At 29.4% G+C, this 22,637-nt stretch overlaps 3 protein-coding genes and 1 non-coding gene across 5 annotated transcripts; 1 reads left to right on the forward strand and 3 right to left on the reverse strand.

The window, feature by feature from the left end:
- Positions 1-1,473: 1,473 nt before the first annotated feature.
- On the forward strand, positions 1,474-3,442 carry LOC106439072 (B3 domain-containing protein REM19). The gene is made up of 4 exons (XM_013880423.3): positions 1,474-1,766; positions 2,302-2,569; positions 2,647-2,846; positions 2,913-3,442. Exons 2-4 carry the CDS (start codon positions 2,341-2,343, stop codon positions 3,159-3,161), a joined length of 678 nt encoding a protein of 225 aa, XP_013735877.2. The 5' UTR covers positions 1,474-1,766; positions 2,302-2,340; the 3' UTR covers positions 3,162-3,442.
- Positions 3,443-3,796: 354 nt separating this feature from the next.
- LOC125576987 (B3 domain-containing protein At1g49475-like) lies at positions 3,797-5,085 on the reverse strand. 2 transcript variants are annotated; one of them, XM_048737566.1, is made up of 3 exons: positions 4,717-5,042; positions 4,170-4,608; positions 3,797-4,074 (listed from the first exon to the last, which is right to left on the reverse strand). In XM_048737566.1, exons 1-3 carry the CDS (start codon positions 4,861-4,863, stop codon positions 4,070-4,072), a joined length of 591 nt encoding a protein of 196 aa, XP_048593523.1. In that variant the 5' UTR covers positions 4,864-5,042; the 3' UTR covers positions 3,797-4,069. The 2 variants fall into 2 exon arrangements, with proteins under 2 accessions (XP_048593523.1, XP_048593522.1); XM_048737565.1 differs by lacking the exon at positions 3,797-4,074 and having other exon boundaries at positions 4,099-4,608; positions 4,717-5,085.
- Positions 5,086-13,515: 8,430 nt separating this feature from the next.
- Positions 13,516-14,604, reverse strand: LOC106439073 (transmembrane protein 45B-like). The gene has a single exon (XM_013880424.3). It carries the CDS (start codon positions 14,526-14,528, stop codon positions 13,629-13,631), a length of 900 nt encoding a protein of 299 aa, XP_013735878.2. The 5' UTR covers positions 14,529-14,604; the 3' UTR covers positions 13,516-13,628.
- A 6,665-nt stretch (positions 14,605-21,269) lies between these two features.
- Positions 21,270-21,354, reverse strand: TRNAY-GUA. Its single transcript is given in 2 exon segments — positions 21,270-21,305; positions 21,318-21,354. It is a non-coding gene; the product is annotated as a tRNA-Tyr (tRNA).
- Between the last annotated feature and the right edge of the window lie 1,283 nt (positions 21,355-22,637).

Below are 22,637 nucleotides of genomic sequence, written 5' to 3' on the forward strand. Positions count from 1 at the left end.
TTCCTTCGAAGCCAGCTCAGCCTAGTGTTCTAGTAGTTCATCTAAGGATAATGGTGAGTAACTTTATTTGTGGTGAGCCTAATGAGTGGGATATGGAGATGTTAGATCGTCTAGTTTTACTAGAGGGTATATAACTTATTCAGAGTTTGGCCATAGCCAATCCATTATCGGTGGTTAGTTTTGTTAGAGCTATACAAAGAGTGGTTAATATACTATAAATCAGAATATTGGGTTGCTAGGAATTTTATGATCCACGAGTCATGGTAATAAATCTAACATCAATAAGCTTCACCTCATATGGAAGATCATAACAGGACACCTAATGGAGAATCTGACACATCGTCATATATGAAGTGATAATCATTGTACTTGATGTTAGGATCATATGTGAAGTGATAATCATTGTACTTGATGTGGGGATATAGATGAATCTATAAATCATGCCATTGTTGAATGAGTACCATTAGCTTTACAAAATTGATATTATCATCTACTCATTTTTGCCCATCAATTTTTCAATTTCCCAGTTTTTATACCAATTTGGACTATTTGTTCAAGGGAAAACGATGTTGAAGACCCTAAGTTGGATAGAAATTCTTATCCATGGATAATTTGGTATCTCTGGTAAACTCGAAACGACAAATTATTTAGAGGAATCACTAAGAGATTCTTTAGACCTAGTAAAGCATGGAGGGTGAATGTCGAGTGTGGTTTGAAGCAAATGTGAAGGACATACATAAGGTGCAATCACTACATCATACCAATGACATCTCAAATAGTATGCTTGTGAGCATTTATTTGGTGGATGGATCATGAACTCTTAAATCACAATTTAGTGGATGTGGATGGGTTTAGAAAAAATCTTCAAGACATGATCAACTTTAAGAATAATGAATCAAATGATGCACATTTCATCCCTGGAGCTGGAAGCACTTTTTTAGACTATGGAAAGTATGTTAGAATACTCAATATATCAACATTTTGGAATGGACTTTAAAGATATATGATTTCAATGATTCAAAAGCAAAAAAAAACATGACCTAAGATTTTCAATGGAATCGTAGGAGTTAGCTTAGAATAACGATTTCAAAATTCTTATATTGTCAATCATCGTAGAGTGCAAAACAGAAGTGTGAATTCATTAGTTAAAACTCGACATGCATTTTACAAATATTTGTTTTCGTTATATTCAATATTTTAACCCAGATTTTGTTTGAGTAATAAAATAATATTTTGATATTAAATAATTCACTTGAATTTCAGTTAGTTAAAAAAAAATGTTGAAGCTAACAATATATTATTTAGATTAAATGTAATTATTTTTACCCAACAAAAAGAAAAGAAATGAAATAGAATGTCAAAAGAAATAGTAAGAAAAAAAAAAGACAAAAGCATTTATTATATTACCAAAAAGGAGAGTAAAATTAGGTGAAAAGGGTAGTTGGTGGGGGCGATAGGCTCTTAATTAGTTAACCAAAAAAAAATAGCCCAAAACGAGTCAACTCACCGTTTCGACTTACCGAGTCAAGTAGAAACACAGACAGATTTGTCTCGCTCGAGCTTTATTAAGGTCAAGTTGTGTTTTTTTCTTCTCTCTTCAAAACCAGAGAGAGTGAGAAAGACCCTCTGACCAAACTTGGTTTCAGATCTGAAAAAGGGTTTTAATATCGAATTATCCGGCGTCGTTCCATGATCATGAGCCGGACTATCTGAACATGCCAGGCCTTTTCTTCAACAGCCTTGTTACTGTTCAACTAAACCATTAGGTAAATTCTCTCAAAGGGTTTTCTTCTTTCTGCATTTGACTTGTCAAGTTTTGAAGACTCTCTTGTTGGGTTGCTCGATTAAGTTGAAAACGTGTGTTCTTCTGTGATTTGGGATCTATAGTCTGTTTTTATCTTCTTTGTTTAGTCTTTTTATTTGTGATTTTATGTTTCTCTAACAGCGAAATGAGAAGACTTTAAGTTGTTTGAAGCAATTTGACATGTGATACTGCTAAGATTGTGTTTTGTTTGACTTTGGTCTTAGTTTGTAACGCATCATTGAAACCCTGAAACATGTAATAGTGTATCTGTCGGCTTAATGGAGGAGAGAGAGAGAGAGAGATAGAAAAAGACAATGAGTGGACTTCATAGATCTGAAATCATGCCTCGTTTTGACTCTTAAAAAGAGTTTAGCTTTGATACTGTGGCTAATTAGTTAACTTGAATGATGGTTTTAACCAGACAGAACTCTCTTTTCTCCTGCCATTGTGTGTTTATTGATGCTTGCTGATTCTAAACTACATTATGTGTGATACAGTTAACCACTAAGCAGAGCTGACACCACAAAGACCATTCAATGGATTCGACACACAGTGAGTTCAACAAACGCGCTAGATTGTTTGAAGACCATCAAAACAAAGACGCCAAGGTGATTCATCCAATGATCCCTGAATCTACCACACCCCTTGATAAAGGGTATGACGCTTCTACAACCACTCAAAACTTGTTTAACGAATCTAAACCTGAAGTGGCGACGCCGAAAGTACTTAAGAAGAGAGGAAGGAAGAAGAAGAATCCTAACCCCGGTAAGTATCATATACAGACTATTTTGTTCTGAAAAATAGTCAAAAAGATTTATATTTCTTTTTGTTGTTATGTGCAGAGGAAGTGAACTCGTCTACTCCACGTGGAGATGACTCAGAGAACCGCTCAAAGTTCTACGAGAGTGCTTCTGCTAGGATGAGAACTGTGACTGCAGAGGAAAGAGAGAGAGCCATCACTGCAGCCAAAGCCTACGAACCAACCAATCCTTTCTTCAGAGTTGTTCTGCGACCATCTTATCTCTACAGAGGCTGCATCATGGTATTATGATTCATGTTGAAGATTTGGGTTTGAAAAGGTCTAAACTTTAACCTGTTTTTTCAACAGTACTTGCCTTCTGGTTTTGCTGAGAAGTACTTCAGCGGGATATCTGGTTTCATCAAGATCCAGCTAGGGGAGAAACAGTGGCCAGTGAGGTGTCTTTACAAAGCAGGGAGAGCTAAGTTCAGCCAAGGATGGTATGAGTTCACGCTGGAGAACAATATAGGTGAAGGAGATGTTTGTGTGTTTGAGCTTCTCAGTACTCGGGACTTCGTTCTGAAAGTCACTGCCTTTCGCGTCAACCAGTACGTGTGACTACTCTTCATGAGCGGTCTTCGTTCCCAAAGTTTTCATGTAGGGTCTTTTTTTTTATCTATTTGTGCTGAGTGAAATTCAGGTTACTATGCTTTCAATGTGATTAAGTATTTGAAGATTTGAGTGAAAAACTCTGTAAGAGTGGGTAGTTAGGGTCAAAAGTAGAAGTTGTTATTACTTTATGTGAATGTTAACTATGATGTTGTGTAAGGGTTTTGGCTCCCAACAGAAGTTTCACCATTTACTTAGTTGGTGAGCTAATGATATGACTACTTAACAAACATGTATCATGTAATAAGATAATATCACAAAATTTAAAGACTAGGCAAATTCAGTTTAAACACAATACAGACTCATTTCAACATAAGACATCACATTACACAAGCAAACCAAGCTCTTACTACAATTAATCGTAAAGTTCTTGCAAGATTTAGACAATGACAAGCACAAATTAGGTTACAGTAATTAAGCATGCATAGCCTATTTAAGAAGCCACAAACTGCAGAGTCATTTGTACTTTTTGTAGGGGGGGAAACAGAAAATACAGCAGTTTTAAGAACTTTCCTTCAACATAACTCTACAACAAATATGAACGACCAAATCCAAAATGAGATGGCTGCTGAACATGTAGGATATAAGATGATAATATCAAGGCTAGGCAAATTCAGTTCAGAAATTAAACGTAATACAGACTCATTTCAACATTAGACAAAACATTACACAAGGAAGCCAAGTTCTTACTACAATAAAGCCTAAAGTTATTAGATTTAATACATAATAAGCACACATTATATAACTAAAATTAAGCATGCAAGCCTGTTTAAGAGGCTAGAAACCGATAGCTATCTTAAGAACTTCTCTTACTCCTCCTCAAGGCTCTCTTATCTTCTTGAGTCTCATCCACAACATTAATCTACAACAAAGATGAACAACCAAATCACACACATGAGAAGAAGAAGAAGAAGAAAAAAAACCCACATGACTTTAGTTTAAGTCTTGAAACATTACCAATATTAATCGTCTCAGACTTGACGTTAACTCTTAGTTTCTTCTTCAACAATTTTTCCAAGTCAATCGCTTCTTCATCACTGGAATCATTATCACTACTGTCAACCCTAGTAAACCCTTCTTCATCATCAGTGTCCATAACTTCCATCACCTCATCATCACTCTCAATGCAATGAACTTTGTCCATTGGATAATCAATCTCAGAAGCAGAGACATCAAAGATCATAACACGAAAACTTGAGTTCCCTTCGTAACAAAAGTATAGAAAATGACCTTGACTTATAGAATGAGCCTCTGCAAACTCGTTCCAACCCTTTTCGAACCAAACCTGATCACCGGTTCGTTTGATACGAATCGAACGCTTGAAACCAACAGGAGTTTGGATAGTCACTGTGTCAGTGAGTTTAGGACCTAATCTCACAAATCTTGCTGGAATCTTCTGCATAATCCACACATGCATGCAAATTTCAACAATTGTTTAGTAAAATTCAAAATAAAAAGTGAAAGTGGGTAATATAGTAATAATCTGTCAAATGTTCTTTTTTACCATCATTTTTTCTTTGATTGTTGAGAGGAGAATCATCTTGATGAACTTCTTCACCCCCGGTTCTGGCTCTGGTTTTTGCTGGCGTTGAGTTGCTGCTGACGTGATTCGAGCTGATGATCTGCGACTGGTGTTCATGTTACTCTTCATTTCTTTCTTTGAGAGGCGGTTAGGAGAGGAAAAAAGGAAGGTAGAAAGTTTTTTTAATGCTTACATTGATTCAGACAAGTCACTGTAAATAGCACGATTGAAAATTACTAGTTTTTTCAACTCTTTCAGATTCCCAAGGTTGTCTTTATTTCTCTTGTAATAAATTTTCCACCAAAATCATTGAAGTTGAGAAAAAGGAGAAAGAGAGGGTTTCTCAGCAAAAGTAAAGCCACGCCCGAGAATCGATATTAAAACCATGATTATCCCTAGTCTTTTAACTGGAGTTCTTAACTTCGTCTAAGAAAAGATTCTTAGTTTTTCTTAGATTTTAACTAAAAAAAATTAAGAACCATCTCTTAAATAAAATATATAAGAATAGTCTCTTAGCCAAAAAGTGTAAAAAAAAAATACTCGCTCTGTTCCTTAATATTACATATTCTAAAAAAAAATTGTTTTAAAAATATCTATTTTGATATTTTCAAAACATGTTTTATTAACTAATTGCAAATTTCAAAAAACTTAATTGCATTTACTGAATTTTTATTGGCTTAAAATTATGGAACAACGATAAACACAAAAAATTATGCAAATTTAATGTGTTTTATTAAAATGTGTGAAAAAATTAGAATATACTCCCTCCGTTTTTTAATATAAGTCGTTTTAGAGAAACTTTTTTGTTCCAAATTATATGTCGTTTTCGGTTTTCTATGTAAAATTTATTAATAGTTAATGTTGTATGACCAATGGTAATATATCTTCTATTTTTCTATTGATTGAATTGTGATTAAGTAAATAATTAATGATGTTTTTGTTTAGAAAATATAAAAAGTTAATGATTTTCTTAATCTGCGTGCATAGCTGTAAAACGACTTATATTAAAAAACGGAGGGAGTATAACATTAAGAAACAGGAGAAATATCAAATAATGAGTTAAATACCTCGGGATAAGAGACCGGGGTTATTCATGCCATTAATTAAGCAAAGACTAAAGGGCTGTTATTCATTTTTATAATTTTGATTTTATGATAGATTTTAGTGAAAGGAAAAAGAAGCTTATTTTTAGAATATAAATTTGAGAAAACCCTATAATTTTAGGAAAATTACATGTTTACTACTTTCATGGTATCACTTTTTATTTTTACCACCACTAAAGGGACATTTTCAAAAATATCTTCTTCATTAAGTGGCAAAAGACTCTTATGCCCTTGTTATTTATATATATAATAAATCATTATTTAAATAAAAAACTAAAAATAAAAATAAAAAAAAATTACAAAAAAATTTGAATTTGAAAAAGTATAATTCGAAATTTGAAAAAAATTACAAATAAGTATAATTCGAAATTTTTTTTATTTTTAAAAAAAAAATCAAACTTTTTGTAATTTAAAAAAAAAATCGAACTTTTTTTTTTCAAATTTCTTTTTGAAAAACGAAAATTATGCTTGAAATTATTTTTTAAAATTTTTTAAAATATTTTTTAAGTATTTATTTATATATTTATTAGAATCCTAAATTTCACATTCCAAAAACTCTACCCCACCCCTTAACTCTAAACCCTACGTCTAGATTAGTTAACCCTAAGAGTATAATTGTCTTTTACCCTTCATTAAAAGTGAGGATAAAAGTGGTTAGTGTAAACATGAAAAGTGGTACTATGAATGTGCTATTTGTGGCAATTTCTCATAATTTTATAAATATAGATCATAATATAATCATTAAATATTAAATATCATTAAACTTTGTTGACAAAAAAAAATATCATTAAACTTTAAAAAATTTACCAGTATGGCAGTATTATATAATTTTTTTAAGTAATTAAATATATCCTAGATGTTTTACTCGCATTTGTGGACTTAATAACTTTACAAAAATTTATAAATAGATATATTATCAATCATAAAAATATAGAATAAATTATTTTATGTTTTTGAAATATTTAATATTTAACTAAATATTTAATTTTTATGTACAAGAAATTTTTTATTTTAATAAAATATCTTTTATTATGTAAAATAAATTTGAAAACATTAATATTCACGTAAAACTATATACATATATTTATATTTATTTTAAATAGTATGATGTAAAATATTTTTGGATAACATAATATATAATCTTTTTAAATAATGATGATTATCAAATTAATGAAATTGATTTTTAATTTATAAGTAATTATATATTGACAAATCTAATCTGTTGACAAAAAAAAAATCTAATCTATTTATTTATTAAGGATAAAAAAGACTTTAAACTTTTTAACTTTTAATGTGAGAACGGAAAAATCAGTTCACAAATAATAGTATAAATATTTTAAAATTCTTTACCAACTTTTTCAAAAATTATCTCAATGATTGATTTTGATTGTACTAAAAATATTATCTTAAAAGATAGATGATTCATTCTATCTTATGTGATGTATATTAGGCTTGGGCATAATATATGGAACCCGAACCAAAAAATCTGATCTGTTATCCAATCCAAAATGGACTTATAGGATGGTACAAAAAATATCCGAACCCAAAATCTTATTAACCGAACCCGAACGAGTAACCCGAAAAATTCAAAATTAATAGTCAATATAAATATTTTAAAATATATATATAAATGTTTCAATTATAAAATTCAATATTTGTGGTGATATGATATATTAAAATAAATATTAAAATTTAAATAAATGCTCTAAGTACACAATTAGTTATAAATAAGTACTTTATAATTTGCTCATTGAAATAACAAGTCTATTCTCTATAAGGTAATGCATATTATTTACAAATAATGTTTGTTTTCATGTTTGATTTAACATTTTATTGCTATTTTATCAATTTTATGTGTGATAGATTAAGTTTTATTTAATTTAGAGGGTTTTCTATATGTTTTGTTTTAAATTTTTGTTTTCTTACTTTGGTTATATCTGAACCGAATCGATATAACCATATCCGAAATGCAATACAATTTTGAACCAAACCTGAAGTGTTATTATCCGAACCCGACCCGTACTAATAAAATTTAGTCTGGGACCTAGGAGCGTAAACCCGAAAACCCAAAAATCTGAAAAATCCGAACCCGAACGCCCATGCCTAATCCTTTTTTTATTATTTGAGGAGCATTGGTAAAAACTAACATTCGCTTCATGTGTTTATTACATGTGTGCCATTTCCTACGTGTCATCACCACAAGCTCTCTCACCTCATATATTTAAAATCTCATTCTTAACTAGACTAATTACAAAAAAATGTCACTGGTCATTATATTATAGTATAAGCTTGTCGAGTATTGATAACAACATAATGAACTTTGCAACGCTTACAATGCGTTTATTTTTAAAAACTTCCATCTTTAAATACAGAAAATTTTTATTACCATACAAAGAGATTCTTGATTGTTATCATTTATCATATAGCATGACTACATATATATATTTTAATCATGCTTAAATTTGTATTGTAAACGTTGGTGATAATTCACATTATAGGTTCATACGGTTAATTAGATTTCAATATTTTTCATATGGATTTTTATAATCTATTAAAGTTCTTTATATTATGTTCTTTGCACTTGGAATTAGTTCTTTCCATGGCAACTTCAACGATCCAATTTATCAAAAAAAAAACATAAAATATAATAATAGCTATAAATGCATGGTTATATTAGCATGAAATCAAATTAGGTATCTTCTTCTTCGATCAAATTAGGTATCTTCTTCTTCGATTTTATGTTGCGTGGTAATATTAGCATAAAATACAATAATAGCTATCAATGCAATTAAATTTCTTTTAAAATTCGATTTTACTACATTGACTAAATTTACTATATGATTTTCAATCATCATAAATTTTATAATAATTGCTTACGATTTTGAATAATAATTCCAATCATCATAAATTTTATAATAATTGACATACTAGCTATAAATGCAATTAAATTTCGCAATAATTCGATTTTACTACATTGGCTGAATTTACTACATGATTTCCAATCATCATAAACTTTTTAATAATTGCTTATGGTTTTTAATATGACATTATTGACAAAACAATTGTGGCGTATGATACAATTCTCAGACTCTCTTATTACAAGAGTTTCTGCTGTGTGGTAAGTACTACAGACTTAGTTTGCCTTTGTGATCAGTTATTATTGATAGTTCTTCCTACATATGGACAGGTTTATCATAGCTAGACCATTACTGGCTCTAGGGATCAGACAAAAAATGCATTTGGGTTTTGAGATTACAGTGTGGGAAAACTCATTGATTTCAACGATTCTTTCGAAGCCAGCTCAGCCTAGTGTTATTAGTGCCTGCTCTATAAGAGCAATTTAGGATTTTAATTCCATCACCATAAATTTGATTTTCAACTGATTGAAATTTAACATTAATTGTAGATTAATTATGTTTGCATATATAAATAGGAGTTCATCATAGCTACATGTACTCACAATTGTCTCATTTTCAAAACTATTATACCACCACATTCAATCTATCAAAAAATCATGGCATTTTTTAACTCGGTTGCCGACTTGAAGCCCTTTAAGATCATTTGGAGAGTGATGGTGGATATTGTCAGAATAAGGTAATGCATTTCTTTTACAATTCACTTAAGTCATGTGATTAATATGCCTTAAGGTTTTAACTTGTTAATGCTCATAATAGGATTGCAAATGAGGAGTTTTGAAGACATTATTCACCGGAGATGTTTTTCTCAATTTTAATTTGCTTTTTTTTTTTATTATATCGTGTTCCCGAAGGATTTATTATTCTATTGCTTATGTTTTGTTTTATCTTTAATTAATACTTGATTTTATATTAGTTTTTTCTTTCTTTTATGTCTTTTATTGACTCTTTTTCGCTATCTACAGCACAAATAAACTATAACATAAACAAGTTAAAAAATCAGGGTTAATTAGTTAGTGAAATCGGTATTTTAGTCTAAACTGTTATTTTAGATTTTTTACATTTTTCTATGTAATGTACCTTTATAATATATATTAATTCAAATTAATAATATCTTTAAATCTACTCATTCCGTGCATAGCGCGGCGTATCACCTAGTGTATATACTAAAATACAGTCGATTTAATATTAGTAAACCAAATATAATATATATATATATAATATTTTAGCTTTACTAAATAAAACATAATAGAAATTTAACTATGATATCATCATTAGAAAAAAAAAATTCTATAAACAATGATAAATTATAAGATAAATCACTAAAATTATTTATTAAATTGATAATTGAGTATAAAATATGACTAAACCTAAAATTATGGGGAGCATGAAAAATCAACAAATTTATTTCTCAAATAATAGGGTAGATAAACACATTACACTTTTATATTTTGTTTATCAATTATAATTTGACTCCAATAATTCAGGCTGCTAGTTTTTTTCTTACAATCTAATCTATTAAAAGAGAATAACAAATTAAGACTAACCCTTAAACTTGCACAATATTTACAGTTTAATACCACTGAAATAATTAAATGAACCTACTTTTAAGTAATCTTTGTCTTTTCCAAAATTAATGAAGTAATAATTACTCATAATTCTATGCTTTCCATGTCTTTTTAAAAATTAATAAAACATTTCCTAAATTAAATTTACAATCAATTCAATATAAATCTTTTAACTTATCTATGTCATATTAATATTATAAACATTCATGAATATCAATAATATACACAAAATATTTATATAACAATATAAGTTACATTTTGTCTCATTTTCCCCCGCGATTCACGTTACTCTATCTTTTTTTCTAAACAAATTCTTCTTCTTACCAATATAAATATATTACATGCACCATTATAATTATGGGGAAATTACATGTTTACCACTTTCATGGTACCACTTTTCATTTTTACCACCACTAAAGAGACATTTTCAAAAATACATTCTTCTTAAGTGGTAAAAGACTCTTATACCCTTGTTATTTATATATATAATAAATCATTATTTAAATAAAAAATAAAATAAATTAAATAAAAAAAAAATTAAAAAATAAAATAAAAATTAAAATAAAAGTAAAATTTTTTTTATGTTTTCAAATTATACTTTTTCAAATTCGAACTTTCTTATAATTTTTTTTTCTGAAATTTTTTTTTCTGAAATTTTTTTTTCGATTTTTTTTTTCAAATTTCTTTTTGAAAAATCGAAAATTATGTTTGAAACTATTTTTAAAAATTTTATATATTTTTAAGTATTTATTTATATATTTATTAAAATCCTAAATTTCACATTTCAAAAACCTTACCCCACCCCTCAACTTTAAACCCTAAGTTTAGATTAGTTAACCCTAAGGGTATAATTGTCTTTTACCCTTTATTAAAAGTGAGGTTAAAAGTGGTTAGTGTAAACATGGAAAGTGGTACTATGAATGTGCTATTTATGGCAATTTCCCCTATAATTATTTACAAACTTACCATGTATATAAAATAATTTATTAGGCATTCTCATAAAATTTTGGTCCACAAAAAAAACAAAATAAAATATTTGTATAGATGCAAGGATCATATTCTAAAAATAGTGGTAATACAATTGACGGTTTCCAAGATAAAATAAAATTAAAAAATATAAACTATAAAATTATTATGCTTATAAATGTTATTAATAATTATTGAACACATGTAAAATTTTAAAAATACATATTATCACTTAGACAAAATAGATATTTATTTACAAAAATAAAAGCAAACATCTGCAAAGTCGTGGTTTAAATGTACACAAATTTCAACCCATTTATAATTTCTTATCAGTCACATCAAATTTATATTTTCATTTTATTTTTAATCTTAATTTGTATATGTTCCAAATTTGAAATAAGTTTAACAATCATTTTATTTTCTTACAAATATTATAGCTAATGTTTCATTTATAAATAGCATGCTAATTCACAATTGTCTATTTTCGTACTTTTTATTTAAAAAGTTTGTTAGCTATATATCTTAGACATGGATCTTATTATATAGATGTTAGATTTTTTATATAATACCTAATATCAGTGATACATTTTACGCTAAAATGATAAAATATAAAATCAAGTATAAATATAACATTTATATTTACAAATATTACATTAACAAATATATCATTAAATACCAACACAAATTAAATACTCGCGCGGTCGCGCGGGTCAAGATCTAGTACGAGTTAAAAAACATAACACGGTCCCCATATAACTAAAATACAGTATTTGGTAGTCAATATATAATTTTCTTCGATAAAGTTAGAATTTTATTAACATGAATGTAAAGTTAATGTTTGAATACAACAATGGTGTTATCTATGTGGAAGGATGAATAGATTATTATTTTTGAAAATCTGGTCCTCTTTTTTGAAGAGCATGAACAATGTTGCATCCAGCCTCCTACTAATTCATGTATCCTACATTTTAGAGTATTAATGTTCGGTTGGCTCCATCTTGTCTCTTTGAACAAATGAGGATGGTTGTTGTTTTTAAAACTTTGTTCTCCTGATTCCACATAACATATCTAGTACAGCCATGTCGACTAATATAAAATCAGAAATTATGTTATAAATTTCTTTCTTTTGTATAGTTTTGTGTTTTCAGATTAATTTATATTTTTAAATTTATTTAATATCCACTCGGGAAATAACGAGTTCTTGGTCTACGTTTAATCGAAGTATACTATAAGCTAAGCTGAGCTACTCCACTTCAGATCTGAGCCGACTTGAAGGTGCTAACTCATTTTGACACGTCTAGGTGCGTTACACTCTTCTTTTGTAAATATGTAAATTAGTTTATCGTATTACACTCTTCTTTTAAATATGTAAATTATGTTATTAACTTATTGATAGGACCGTATTATATAAACTACGGAAAACTGAATATTGTAAAGAATAAAATTTATAAAAGTATACCAAAGATTAAGAAAAGAATGATTCAACTGCAGAGGCGAGATATTATCTCTTTCCTTAACTCAAAATACGTCCCGTAGTGCGACGGTTTGATAACGTAATGAGTCCCAAGATAAAACTGCAAAAAATCTTCTGATTTGCGTCACTCTATCAGAAGCCTGGCGAAACTAGTTTTGTGTATACTCTCAGACTCAAAAGAGAATCAAAGAGAAAGATAAAAGAAATATGAGGGATTGATTTGTTTTGTTCGTATGTCTATGAGTTTCACATTTCACGTATTGTTTTATAACTTGAAAAGTCAAAATGTACGTTATGTGATCTTGGAGTTAACTAATGGAATAATGAGAATTGATTCTCCATTACTCACGTTAGTGACCAAATTAATAAATGGTTTGACCAAGCAAGCCAAATATAATTCTTATGGGTTTGCATTTCTATGTTCCAATAAAACATAAAAGATCATCATAAATAAAATTTGAATGGTTAAGTTAATTGACATATTGTCCAACCAACAAAATCAATTTCAAATTCAAACCCAAACATCCAAAGTGATCAATTTGCTAAATATTTTATACTTAGTCAAATTTAAAGCTTTATAAGCTTTGCAAGTTACTCACTTTGGACCTCCATTTCTCATTCAACACAACTCTGATTTTGACCAACAAATACACTAACTCATAGTGTTTATGGTGACGATTACATCGTGTCCAAATTTTGGTTCTTCCGACAGACGTCTCCATCGAAAAACTTATCGGAAAAATGGTCCGCACCACTTTGTCAAAAACGAGTTCCAACACTTATTATCGGGGGTAGTTATTTGTGTATCTACATGCATAATACATCATATTATCATATTAAGATAACAATTAACAAAGTAAAGGAAAATCTATTGATGAACGGAACTAGCCGGTATTTCCACCGTCAGGGCTGGAGAGCGATCACTACCTTGTCGGCAAAGACGCTCATACTCCGAGGAAGACCTATTCTTAGGCAACACAACTTTGCCGGAAAACTTGAAGCACAAGGCACAAGTAATGATCAATATAGCAGACAAAATCCAACTAAACTGAAGATTCGCCAAAGCCTTTGCGCGAACCTCAGCGCCAGGAGACTCACAAGCCACCGCACTGCTATGAACAAAACTTCTGTTATCAGATGCTGTCGTGTTGCTTACGCAACCTCTAGGAACATACCCTGGGACCCAAAGCATGAAACCCATGTTCAAGAACCAGCATCCTTGAAACATAACGGAAACCGAGAGGACTAGAGCTGCAGAAAATGATTTCGGAAAAGAAGCAGAAGCTAGAGCCGAGGAGAAAGAGACAAAAGCGATGAGCTGGAGAAGGAAATGGTAGTGACCTTCAAGACCTAAGTGATCAGTGGAGTGAAAATGAAGGAGGAAGAGTTCTTGTGCGAAGACAGAAGCAGAGAGGATCCCTATTATACCGGAGAAGAGATCTGAGGAAAGGGTTAGCTCGCAGAAGAGAGCGAAACATGCGAAGATAATGAGGTGGAGGAACATGGAAGCATGTTCTAGGTTGTCTGGCTTGAAAGAGGAGAAGTTGAAATCAGGGAAGTCTATAGTTAAGAGGATGATGGCGAAGAAGGAGAAGAAAAGGATCAGGACAAGCTCGAGATGTTTGAGTTTAGGGAAAGGGAACCAGAACTTGGCAGAGAAAGTTTCAGGGCCTTTAAGACAGTAAGATCTTATGATGTTGAAGAGATGCCAAAGACCAAGAAGTGCAAGTGAGAGACCAGGCACAAAATGTCCTAGAAACGTTCCCATACTAATGTTTTTTAGTGTATCTTGTTAATTCTTAATTTTCGCCGGTTAATACTGGTGTTGAATGATGTGTTTGTTAAGAAGCCTTTATATACAGGTGAGGTATCTTATGTGTTGCGTGATGGAACATACCACTAAAATAAAAGTTGAGGAAAAAGAAGCAGAAAAAGTGGCTTTGCCAATACGTAATAATTTATAATTGCGAAAAGTAACGTACTCCCATACCTATGAATCAAGAATCTTAATTGAATTGTGAGAAAGAAACGTACTCCCATACCTATGAATCAAGTCTTAATTGTATTTCTTAGGCCATAAACCAAGATATACATACATATTGATACAAAAGGTTAATCAAATGTTAAACGTAACTTAAAAATTAAAATTTTATAATATACTAGAGTTTTTTTCCGCGCTACGCGCGGATTACATTTTTTAACTTTGTTTGATATTTTATTTTGGCTTAATTGCTTAATTATTTTTAATTTAATACTTCAATATTTTTTGTACTTTTATTTTTTATAAATGAATAATATTATATTATTTTAATGCTATTTTTTTAATATTTCAAAATTTTAGTTTTAAAATAGGATTATATTTTATGAAACCAAAAAACCACGACAATAAGGATCATGAAGGTTGAAAAAAATATTTTTTCTTCTCTTTCGCAGAATTCTACTTGTTTCTCATGTGGGATGATGTAAATGTTTTTTTTATATTCTAATATTTAATTTCTATTTTAAACTTCTTATCATTTTTATAAATTTAATTGTATTGTATGAAAAAATAAAATTAAAAGTATGTGTTAATTCTTATAGATCCACCAATATGTTAATTATTTTACTTTATCAGCTAATTTAAAATATAGAAATTGTTCATTTAAAACTTATAGGAATTTTTTTTAATTTTATCATGACATATCTCAAGTGATCATTTGGATAATTTATGATCAATAACTTTAAAAATGTTAATATATTTTGCAAGTTTCTTTGTATTTTTTGTTTAATTCAATTTTTTTTTGAATCATCAATTTATTTGTGTCACATTGAGTTAAAAACTTCGTATATTTCATTTGGATATTTTTCTTAAATATATGTGAGAGTTTAACTAAAATTTAAGATAACAATAATTTTTAAATTTTGATAGGGAAATTCAGCTTTTAAACAGAAGCTTTAAAAATTTATTTCTGTTATTTTACTTAGTTAATTGTTCATAATTTTTATTTTTTTGTTTTTAAATTATATCATATTATGATGATGGCTCATATTTCTACCAAGTCATGAAGTTAATCACTATATTAGAAGATTATATGAAAAGAAAAAAACGTAACATGGCCTTCAAAAATTTCTCCAACTTCAAATATGAGATGCTTTTTCACTATAACTATCTTAAAGCCATAATATTTTTAATTGATAAACTGGAAGGTAAAATATCAGATATGTTTACTTAATTTTCTTTCTATCTGTAATAATATTCGATAATCTGAATTTTTACTACAATATTTTTTTACATACCACACAATAATTTTAAAAAATTTACACGTACAATAGTGACTTTTTTTAAATTTTAGAAAGTTACAACCGGTGACAAATCTAGAATTTATTTTCATTCGGGACATCAGAGTATAAAATACATAAACTACACTTTATAACAACAAAAATAATTCAAATTTGTTAAGTAACCAACCAAAATCTCTCTCTTTCTTCCTTTCTCTTTTTTTTTTTGAGCAATCTTTCTTCCTTTCCCTATCTATCTCTTTATGTTCTCTTTTTACAATTTTTTTTTGTTATTTCACCATTCACCCGATAAAATAACATATAAAAAGAGCAAACATAAAAAAGTCTTTAAACAACTTTCACAAAATCATAGGTGGCAGCTGCTCCTCCCAAAACCTAAGCAGGTCCGCCATTGGTTACAGCTCGAAAATGTTTATAAGGTTGATAACCACTTTCTATTCCAAATTTTTGATCAAATTTTATAATAAGTCAACTACTTTGTATTTTCAACATCTTTCTCTTTATGGAGTGATGCTACAGACCAATAAAACAAATTATATACATATTTTAATATTATATTATATGTATATACTATTACCAACTATTTTTTGTTTATGCATTATCTTTATCAAGCAATGCTAGAAATTTATTTGTTTATGTTTGTTTTTTGTTTTAGTTGATTTTTTTAAAAGTTTCATCCTCCGTGTTCAATAACAATTTGCATAATATATAAACCCCAAAACCAAAACATAAATATCTTTTAATACTTTGTCCTTTTTTTCCTAACTCCTAAGCAATTAATCAATAGTTTCTGAATCAGAGATTAACATTTAAAAATAATTGTTTTCCTACTTATAACTTTTCATTTTCTGTAAATAATACGACAACACACACAGAAAAATTAATTATATTTTTTATCAAATACACCAAGTGTTTGTGTATTTTAGTGAGGAGTTCAATTTCCGTCTTGGATTCATTGAGTCATTCTATTCTCTCAGCATATCAGTAACCTTCTGTTAACAGCCCATGTAAGAGCTGTCATGCATAGTTCGAAATGAGCATACTGGTCGTCCATAATGTTATAGAGATTGCAGATGCTATATTAAAAGCATAACATGAGAAGTATGTGATACATTAACAGAGCATAGAAATAAAAAAGTGAAGGATAATACCTCTTCAATCAAAGTGAAGCTCTGCCGTGAGAAGCACTCTTGGCTGGAGAAAGACATTGATCAAAAACGGCACCCAGAGATGATGATGAAATTTCTCACGTTAGATGAATTGTCATCTGAGGGAACCTCTTTGATTGTTGCATCATTTCCCATTCCATAGTCCTCCAGCACAGCTTCTTATTCGTATATTGAAATGCATCTGCACAAATGTTTTGATCAAAAGCAAAGGTTTCAGACTCGTACTTATTTATATGACGGTAAAGAAGGAAAGAGCCGAGAAGAATTGTGTTGTTTACCTGTTACTGTCTTTGTCAAATTCTGGACAACTTTGTGAAGATTCTCAATACTTTCAAGCAATGTTGCAGTAATGAACTCGATGCAGTCAGATTAGCCTGTCCCTATCAATATAAGCCAAAATCAGAATTCCCTAGACACATGAGTTTTTTATAGAAAAATAAGGGAATAGAAAAATAGGGTGTATTTGATAAGCCTAGTTACAAAAAAAAAAAAAACTTACAGCATTCATCAGCTCCTTCACTTCTGCCTCTGTGAGTCTAGATCCAAATTTGGATAGTCCTTACTTCAGTTCTTCATATGTGATTGTTCCACTGTTGTCTGTGTCTATGTTAGCAAACATTGTTTCTTAAATATATCTCAAGGATCTTAATCTCAGTTTAAAAGTTCTTCGGATCTAACCTCTCCGTCTCATAATGAAGGTTTCCATCCTCTTTCGCCAATTCCATTGATCCTTTACTCCACTTGCCTTTCACCCGACTGTGGACCCTGTTTTATTTTTCTTTGGCTGAGACCAATTTGATAGCTAGCTAATTTGATTCAAGTGAAAAGGGGAACAATATGGCATACACAAAGGTGTCAGTGGAGACTCCAATATTATTCTTTCATTGTGTAGAGACTAACATTTTGTATGCGAACAATCCGTACACACTGACATAATGATACTGGAATCTCCCCTGACCAAACTCACTTGGTAAGATTATGTAAACAAAGTCAGCTATGTTGAGAGTTATCACTTGCCCCAAGATTCCCGTATAAGCACTCTCTCTCCGACCTTGACACTAAGTTGAGACATTTACAATGTTACATTCACAGAGAAACAACAAAAAAAAACTTATTTATATTGGTATTACTAAAAGAAGAGACCTTTAACATAGTAGCAAGAAGACTTTTGATAGAAGTCGGAAGGTGTGTAAACGAAAGGTGTTCTTGTGATTGAAATTGCAATAACTAACCTGGTCAGTGGGATCTTCAGTTTCTTCTTCAGATTTGCCTTTCCCAACTGTTTCATCAATTGCCTGTGACATTATATCTATTTGTAAACTTACAAAACACAAAACAAACATGACAAAGACCAATCTTTACCTTTACACCATGACTTAAGTATTACGCTCATAGAGATGAAAAAAAAAATTGTTTACCATCATGTCCAATGTGCAGACTGCTTCTGGAAATCCTTGATCGCTTTAGGTTGTTTTGCCGATAATGAAAAGACGAAAGGCTAATCGGATTGCTCCGGGTACGATTCAATTCCTCTGCCCCGCAACCCTAACAGCCACAATCAAACTGCAAATACTAAATTTGGTCACAAAACGCTAATCGTACCAACAAAATCAATATTGACAGGGGAAAGAGAGAAATGCAGGAACCCATCATTCAACGTTTCCTTCGATACGATTCCAAGAGTGATCCATTCAAGTGATGGGTCTGAAGGCAAACTTCTTCACTGGTGCGACTGGACCGCTGCATTATTCACCCAAGAAACCCCGTTCTTTCTCGCGGCCAAACATAACCCAACAAATGACACTAAGAAACAAACACAACAGATTAGTACGTAGTCTGTTTGTGATGATTCAAACGTCGAGGATCATTGAAATTTCCATCGGGACTCCATTTCTTCATCATATATAACCTGAATTTATAGAACCAAGGTTCAGTTTGACCAAAAAAAAAAAAAATAGAACCAATGTTCAATGTTCACATGTCTGACGGAAAATTGAGCAGTGGAAGACTCGCAAGAGGATTGAACAGATTTCATGGCCATAGCTTTATTTTCTTCCACAGGTTTTAGATTTTGGTTGAAATTCAGATTTACAAAGAGAATATTATAGGAAGAGAAAGAAAGGGAGGTGGAACGATAACATATCTCACAAAGAAATGAGTAAAGAACAGGAATGAATGATTTAGAGGGGGTAGATATTAATTCACCGTAAAGGCGATTTGCAGACGGATGAACTTACAGTTTGGAACGTTAAGGGTGCGTGCAAGAGTCGTAGCTCGACTGCGACGAACAATCTAGCGTTGAAAGGGTTGTGGGCTTTTCATAAAATGGGTAACTTGAAATTGTTTTTAAGCTTAGTTGAAGTGGCCCAAGTTAATTATACGTAGAGTAAGAATTTGTTTGACATGTCAAAATCGAATCTTCTGATTGGATGATTTAATTGTCCTACGTGGACACACTCCCTGATGTTCATATAACCCTTTTAGTATAGGTTAGATATTTGGGTACATAGAATAATACTCCAATAAATTTTGTTATCAAAACGTAATCTTATTCATTTACAGGTTCACTTTTCTTTTTCCTATTTAAACTTTTGATTTTCAAAAGATATAAACTTTAATATTTATAGGATAGTGATGCAAAGGTTCGTGCATGCACTTAATAATTGACGCGAAGTTTTAGAGATGCAAAGTCGAGTGTGACTTCTTAGAATATAGAGTTACAAAAATATGAGATTCAAGAAAAAGAAGAAGATTTATTTAACTATGTTTAATTTAGTTATGGCACTACCATTTGAAAATGTAACATGTCTTCTATAAATATTACAAAATGATCAAATATTCGATTTGATGTGCTAATATTGTATAAGATAGTGTCTCCAGAATTCAAATTTTCCTCTTTTGGTGTAATATAAAATAACAATAATAAATAAATTGACCTAACTTTAGATTAGGACCCAAGGAAAGTAAGTCATTAAACTATTGAGGATAGATTTGGGTCACACTCCATCCACTCTAAGTGGAAACTAAAGAGTGATTCCACTTAGTCAGAAAATGGAAATTACGATGAATCCATTTAGGAATTTACTACCAAATTGAAAAGAAACAAATCAAATCAAGTGTTATTTTAATTTTCCGATTTAAAATTTTGATTGGTACATGATTACCATTGACTTAATTTGAGTTATATATATGGGCATTAATCGAAAATGTTATCACTCGTCGATTAGTTTTAACTCTTTTGTTTGGTGTAATAGTTTTAACTTTTTGAGTTGAGTTATTATGTGTAGAGTTGAGTTATACTTTTGAGTTATTTTCCTTGTAAATTTTATAAATCAAATACTAAATCAACAACAAGGAAAATTGTATGCATTAGAACTTGAGTTAACTTGAATTAAATTTTATTGTTTATATTGTTGTCCACGTTTTCTTTTTAGTTTTTCAGCAATTTTAATTTTTTTTTGGAACATGTCTAACGTATACATTTTATTAATTAATTAATATTCTTAACAATTGTATAGAACTATTTATTTGTTAGCTTTATAAAGTTTCTTATTTCCGTTTGAATTATATAAACATTTTTTTACAATTTAAGATTTTAAGTTGTTATGTTTGTAACAAAAAAAATAAAACTATATGTAATTTATATGGAGTTTTGTCATTATACATATAAAATGTTAAGTACCTTTCATTAATTTTAATTAGTATATTTTATCTATCTCTAGTCTATTTTGATTATTAAGTGAAGTAATAATTTATATTTCTACAGTAAATCTATCACATAAATTTATTTTTTATACCGCCTAATTTTTACTTCAAATTACTTCAAATTATAATTTTTATTTAATTCAGTTCTAATAGGACTAACACATACAGTTTGTAGGCAAGGCAACAAAGATTGTATTTAGTGATTAGTGTGAATTGGGTTATTAAATACACGTATGAGCCTGTTCTCTTTATTTTATGGGCTTTCCAAGGAAAATGAGGAAAATAAAAACAAAAACAAAAGGAGCTCTTGGGCTTCTTCTTCTCACGGGCCCTAAAGATCATTAAAACCAAATATTTCCGACCTGCCGGAATCGAACCAGCGACCTAAAGATTATCTGCGAACACTACAGTCTTCCGCTCTACCAACTGAGCTAAGGTCGGTTGTGTAAGGTGCCTTACTAATATAATTATATCGTAAATATAAACAAGTACATTTATAAATAGGTAACCGTGGATGTTCAGATTCCCATTAAAATACTGTATAGTATATTTACAGAAAACATGAACTTATAAATCCCCTATATATTATTTGAGAAGCATTACAACATTTTTTTGTAGCCACATGTCATCATTAGAATGATTCTTAGAATCCTTAGAGAAATAGGTTGGTCCATCTAAATATATAATAAACTTTTTATTAAACTAACCATAAATACATTATTAATGTGCTTCATTATTTCCATAAATAAAATTACAGAATTACCTAATATGGCTAAAGTATATATGACAATTAATGACTTTGAATAATAAAGATTTGATAAAAATAAGTGTATCTTATATTATATTTGTTTAATTTTAAAGTATTAAAATAAATTAAACAACCATAATAGCCATTTAATAAAAATTAAAAAAATTCTATAAATGTTATATTTTGAATTTTTAAAAACGAGTCTAAATTACTAAAACCATTAAAAGTTTCACATTCAAATTTTGTGATCTATGGTTTAAAAATTTTGTTATGACATGATACAAATAATTAAAAAATCATATAAGTTGAAAGTCTCATTTAATAAGTATTAAAAATATAAAATATAATAATATATATATGGTTGTATATATATATCATTTTAAATTAAATTATATGTCATATAAGAAAATAAATAAATATCTTAATTTTGAAATTTACTTTGAACAATTTTATTTTGATAAAAAATTTGAAAAAATATTGACAAAATTAATTTTTAAAAATATAATAAATTACTTAAACTATTAATCCCACAATGAAAATTTTGTTATCAGTAATTTAATTTTTTTGCTATAACAGATACAAATGATAAAAAAATATGAGCAAAAAGCATTATTTAATAAATATTAATATTAAAATATGATATATATATGTTACTATCATTTAAATTTAATTATATACTATATCAAATAGAAAAAAATATTCTTTTGGATTAATAAAATTTATTTATATGTTCGCATCAACTTAATTATATAGGTAATAGTTACTGACTTTTTAATTATTCAATATATATTTATTATTTCAAAATAGGTTAGAAACATATAATATATAAAATAATTTATATATATAACATTCATTCCGCGCAAGGCGCGGATCTTAACCTAATACTACTTATAATCGTTATTTTCATATAATAAATAGTAACCAGGTATGGTTTATTATTCATAACATTCTCTAGAACTTTAGTACTGCAGTTTCA

This window comes from Brassica napus, chromosome A8 (genome assembly GCF_020379485.1).
Source record: "Brassica napus cultivar Da-Ae chromosome A8, Da-Ae, whole genome shotgun sequence".
Classification (NCBI taxonomy): Eukaryota; Viridiplantae; Streptophyta; class Magnoliopsida; order Brassicales; family Brassicaceae; genus Brassica; species Brassica napus.

Excerpts from the sequence above, each read along its gene's own strand:
- LOC106439072 (XM_013880423.3), top strand. The coding sequence starts at position 2,341 with ATGGATTCGACACACAGTGAGTTCAACAAACGCGCTAGATTGTTTGAA. Across the intron at positions 2,570-2,646 it reads GAAGAAGAATCCTAACCCCG|AGGAAGTGAACTCGTCTACT; the intron begins GTAAGTATCATA and ends TGTTATGTGCAG. Across the intron at positions 2,847-2,912 it reads TCTACAGAGGCTGCATCATG|TACTTGCCTTCTGGTTTTGC; the intron begins GTATTATGATTC and ends TTTTTTCAACAG.
- LOC125576987 (XM_048737565.1), bottom strand. The coding sequence starts at position 4,863 with ATGAAGAGTAACATGAACACCAGTCGCAGATCATCAGCTCGAATCACG. Across the intron at positions 4,609-4,716 it reads CAATCAAAGAAAAAATGATG|AAGATTCCAGCAAGATTTGT; the intron begins GTAAAAAAGAAC and ends TGGATTATGCAG.
- LOC106439073 (XM_013880424.3), bottom strand. The coding sequence starts at position 14,528 with ATGGGAACGTTTCTAGGACATTTTGTGCCTGGTCTCTCACTTGCACTT.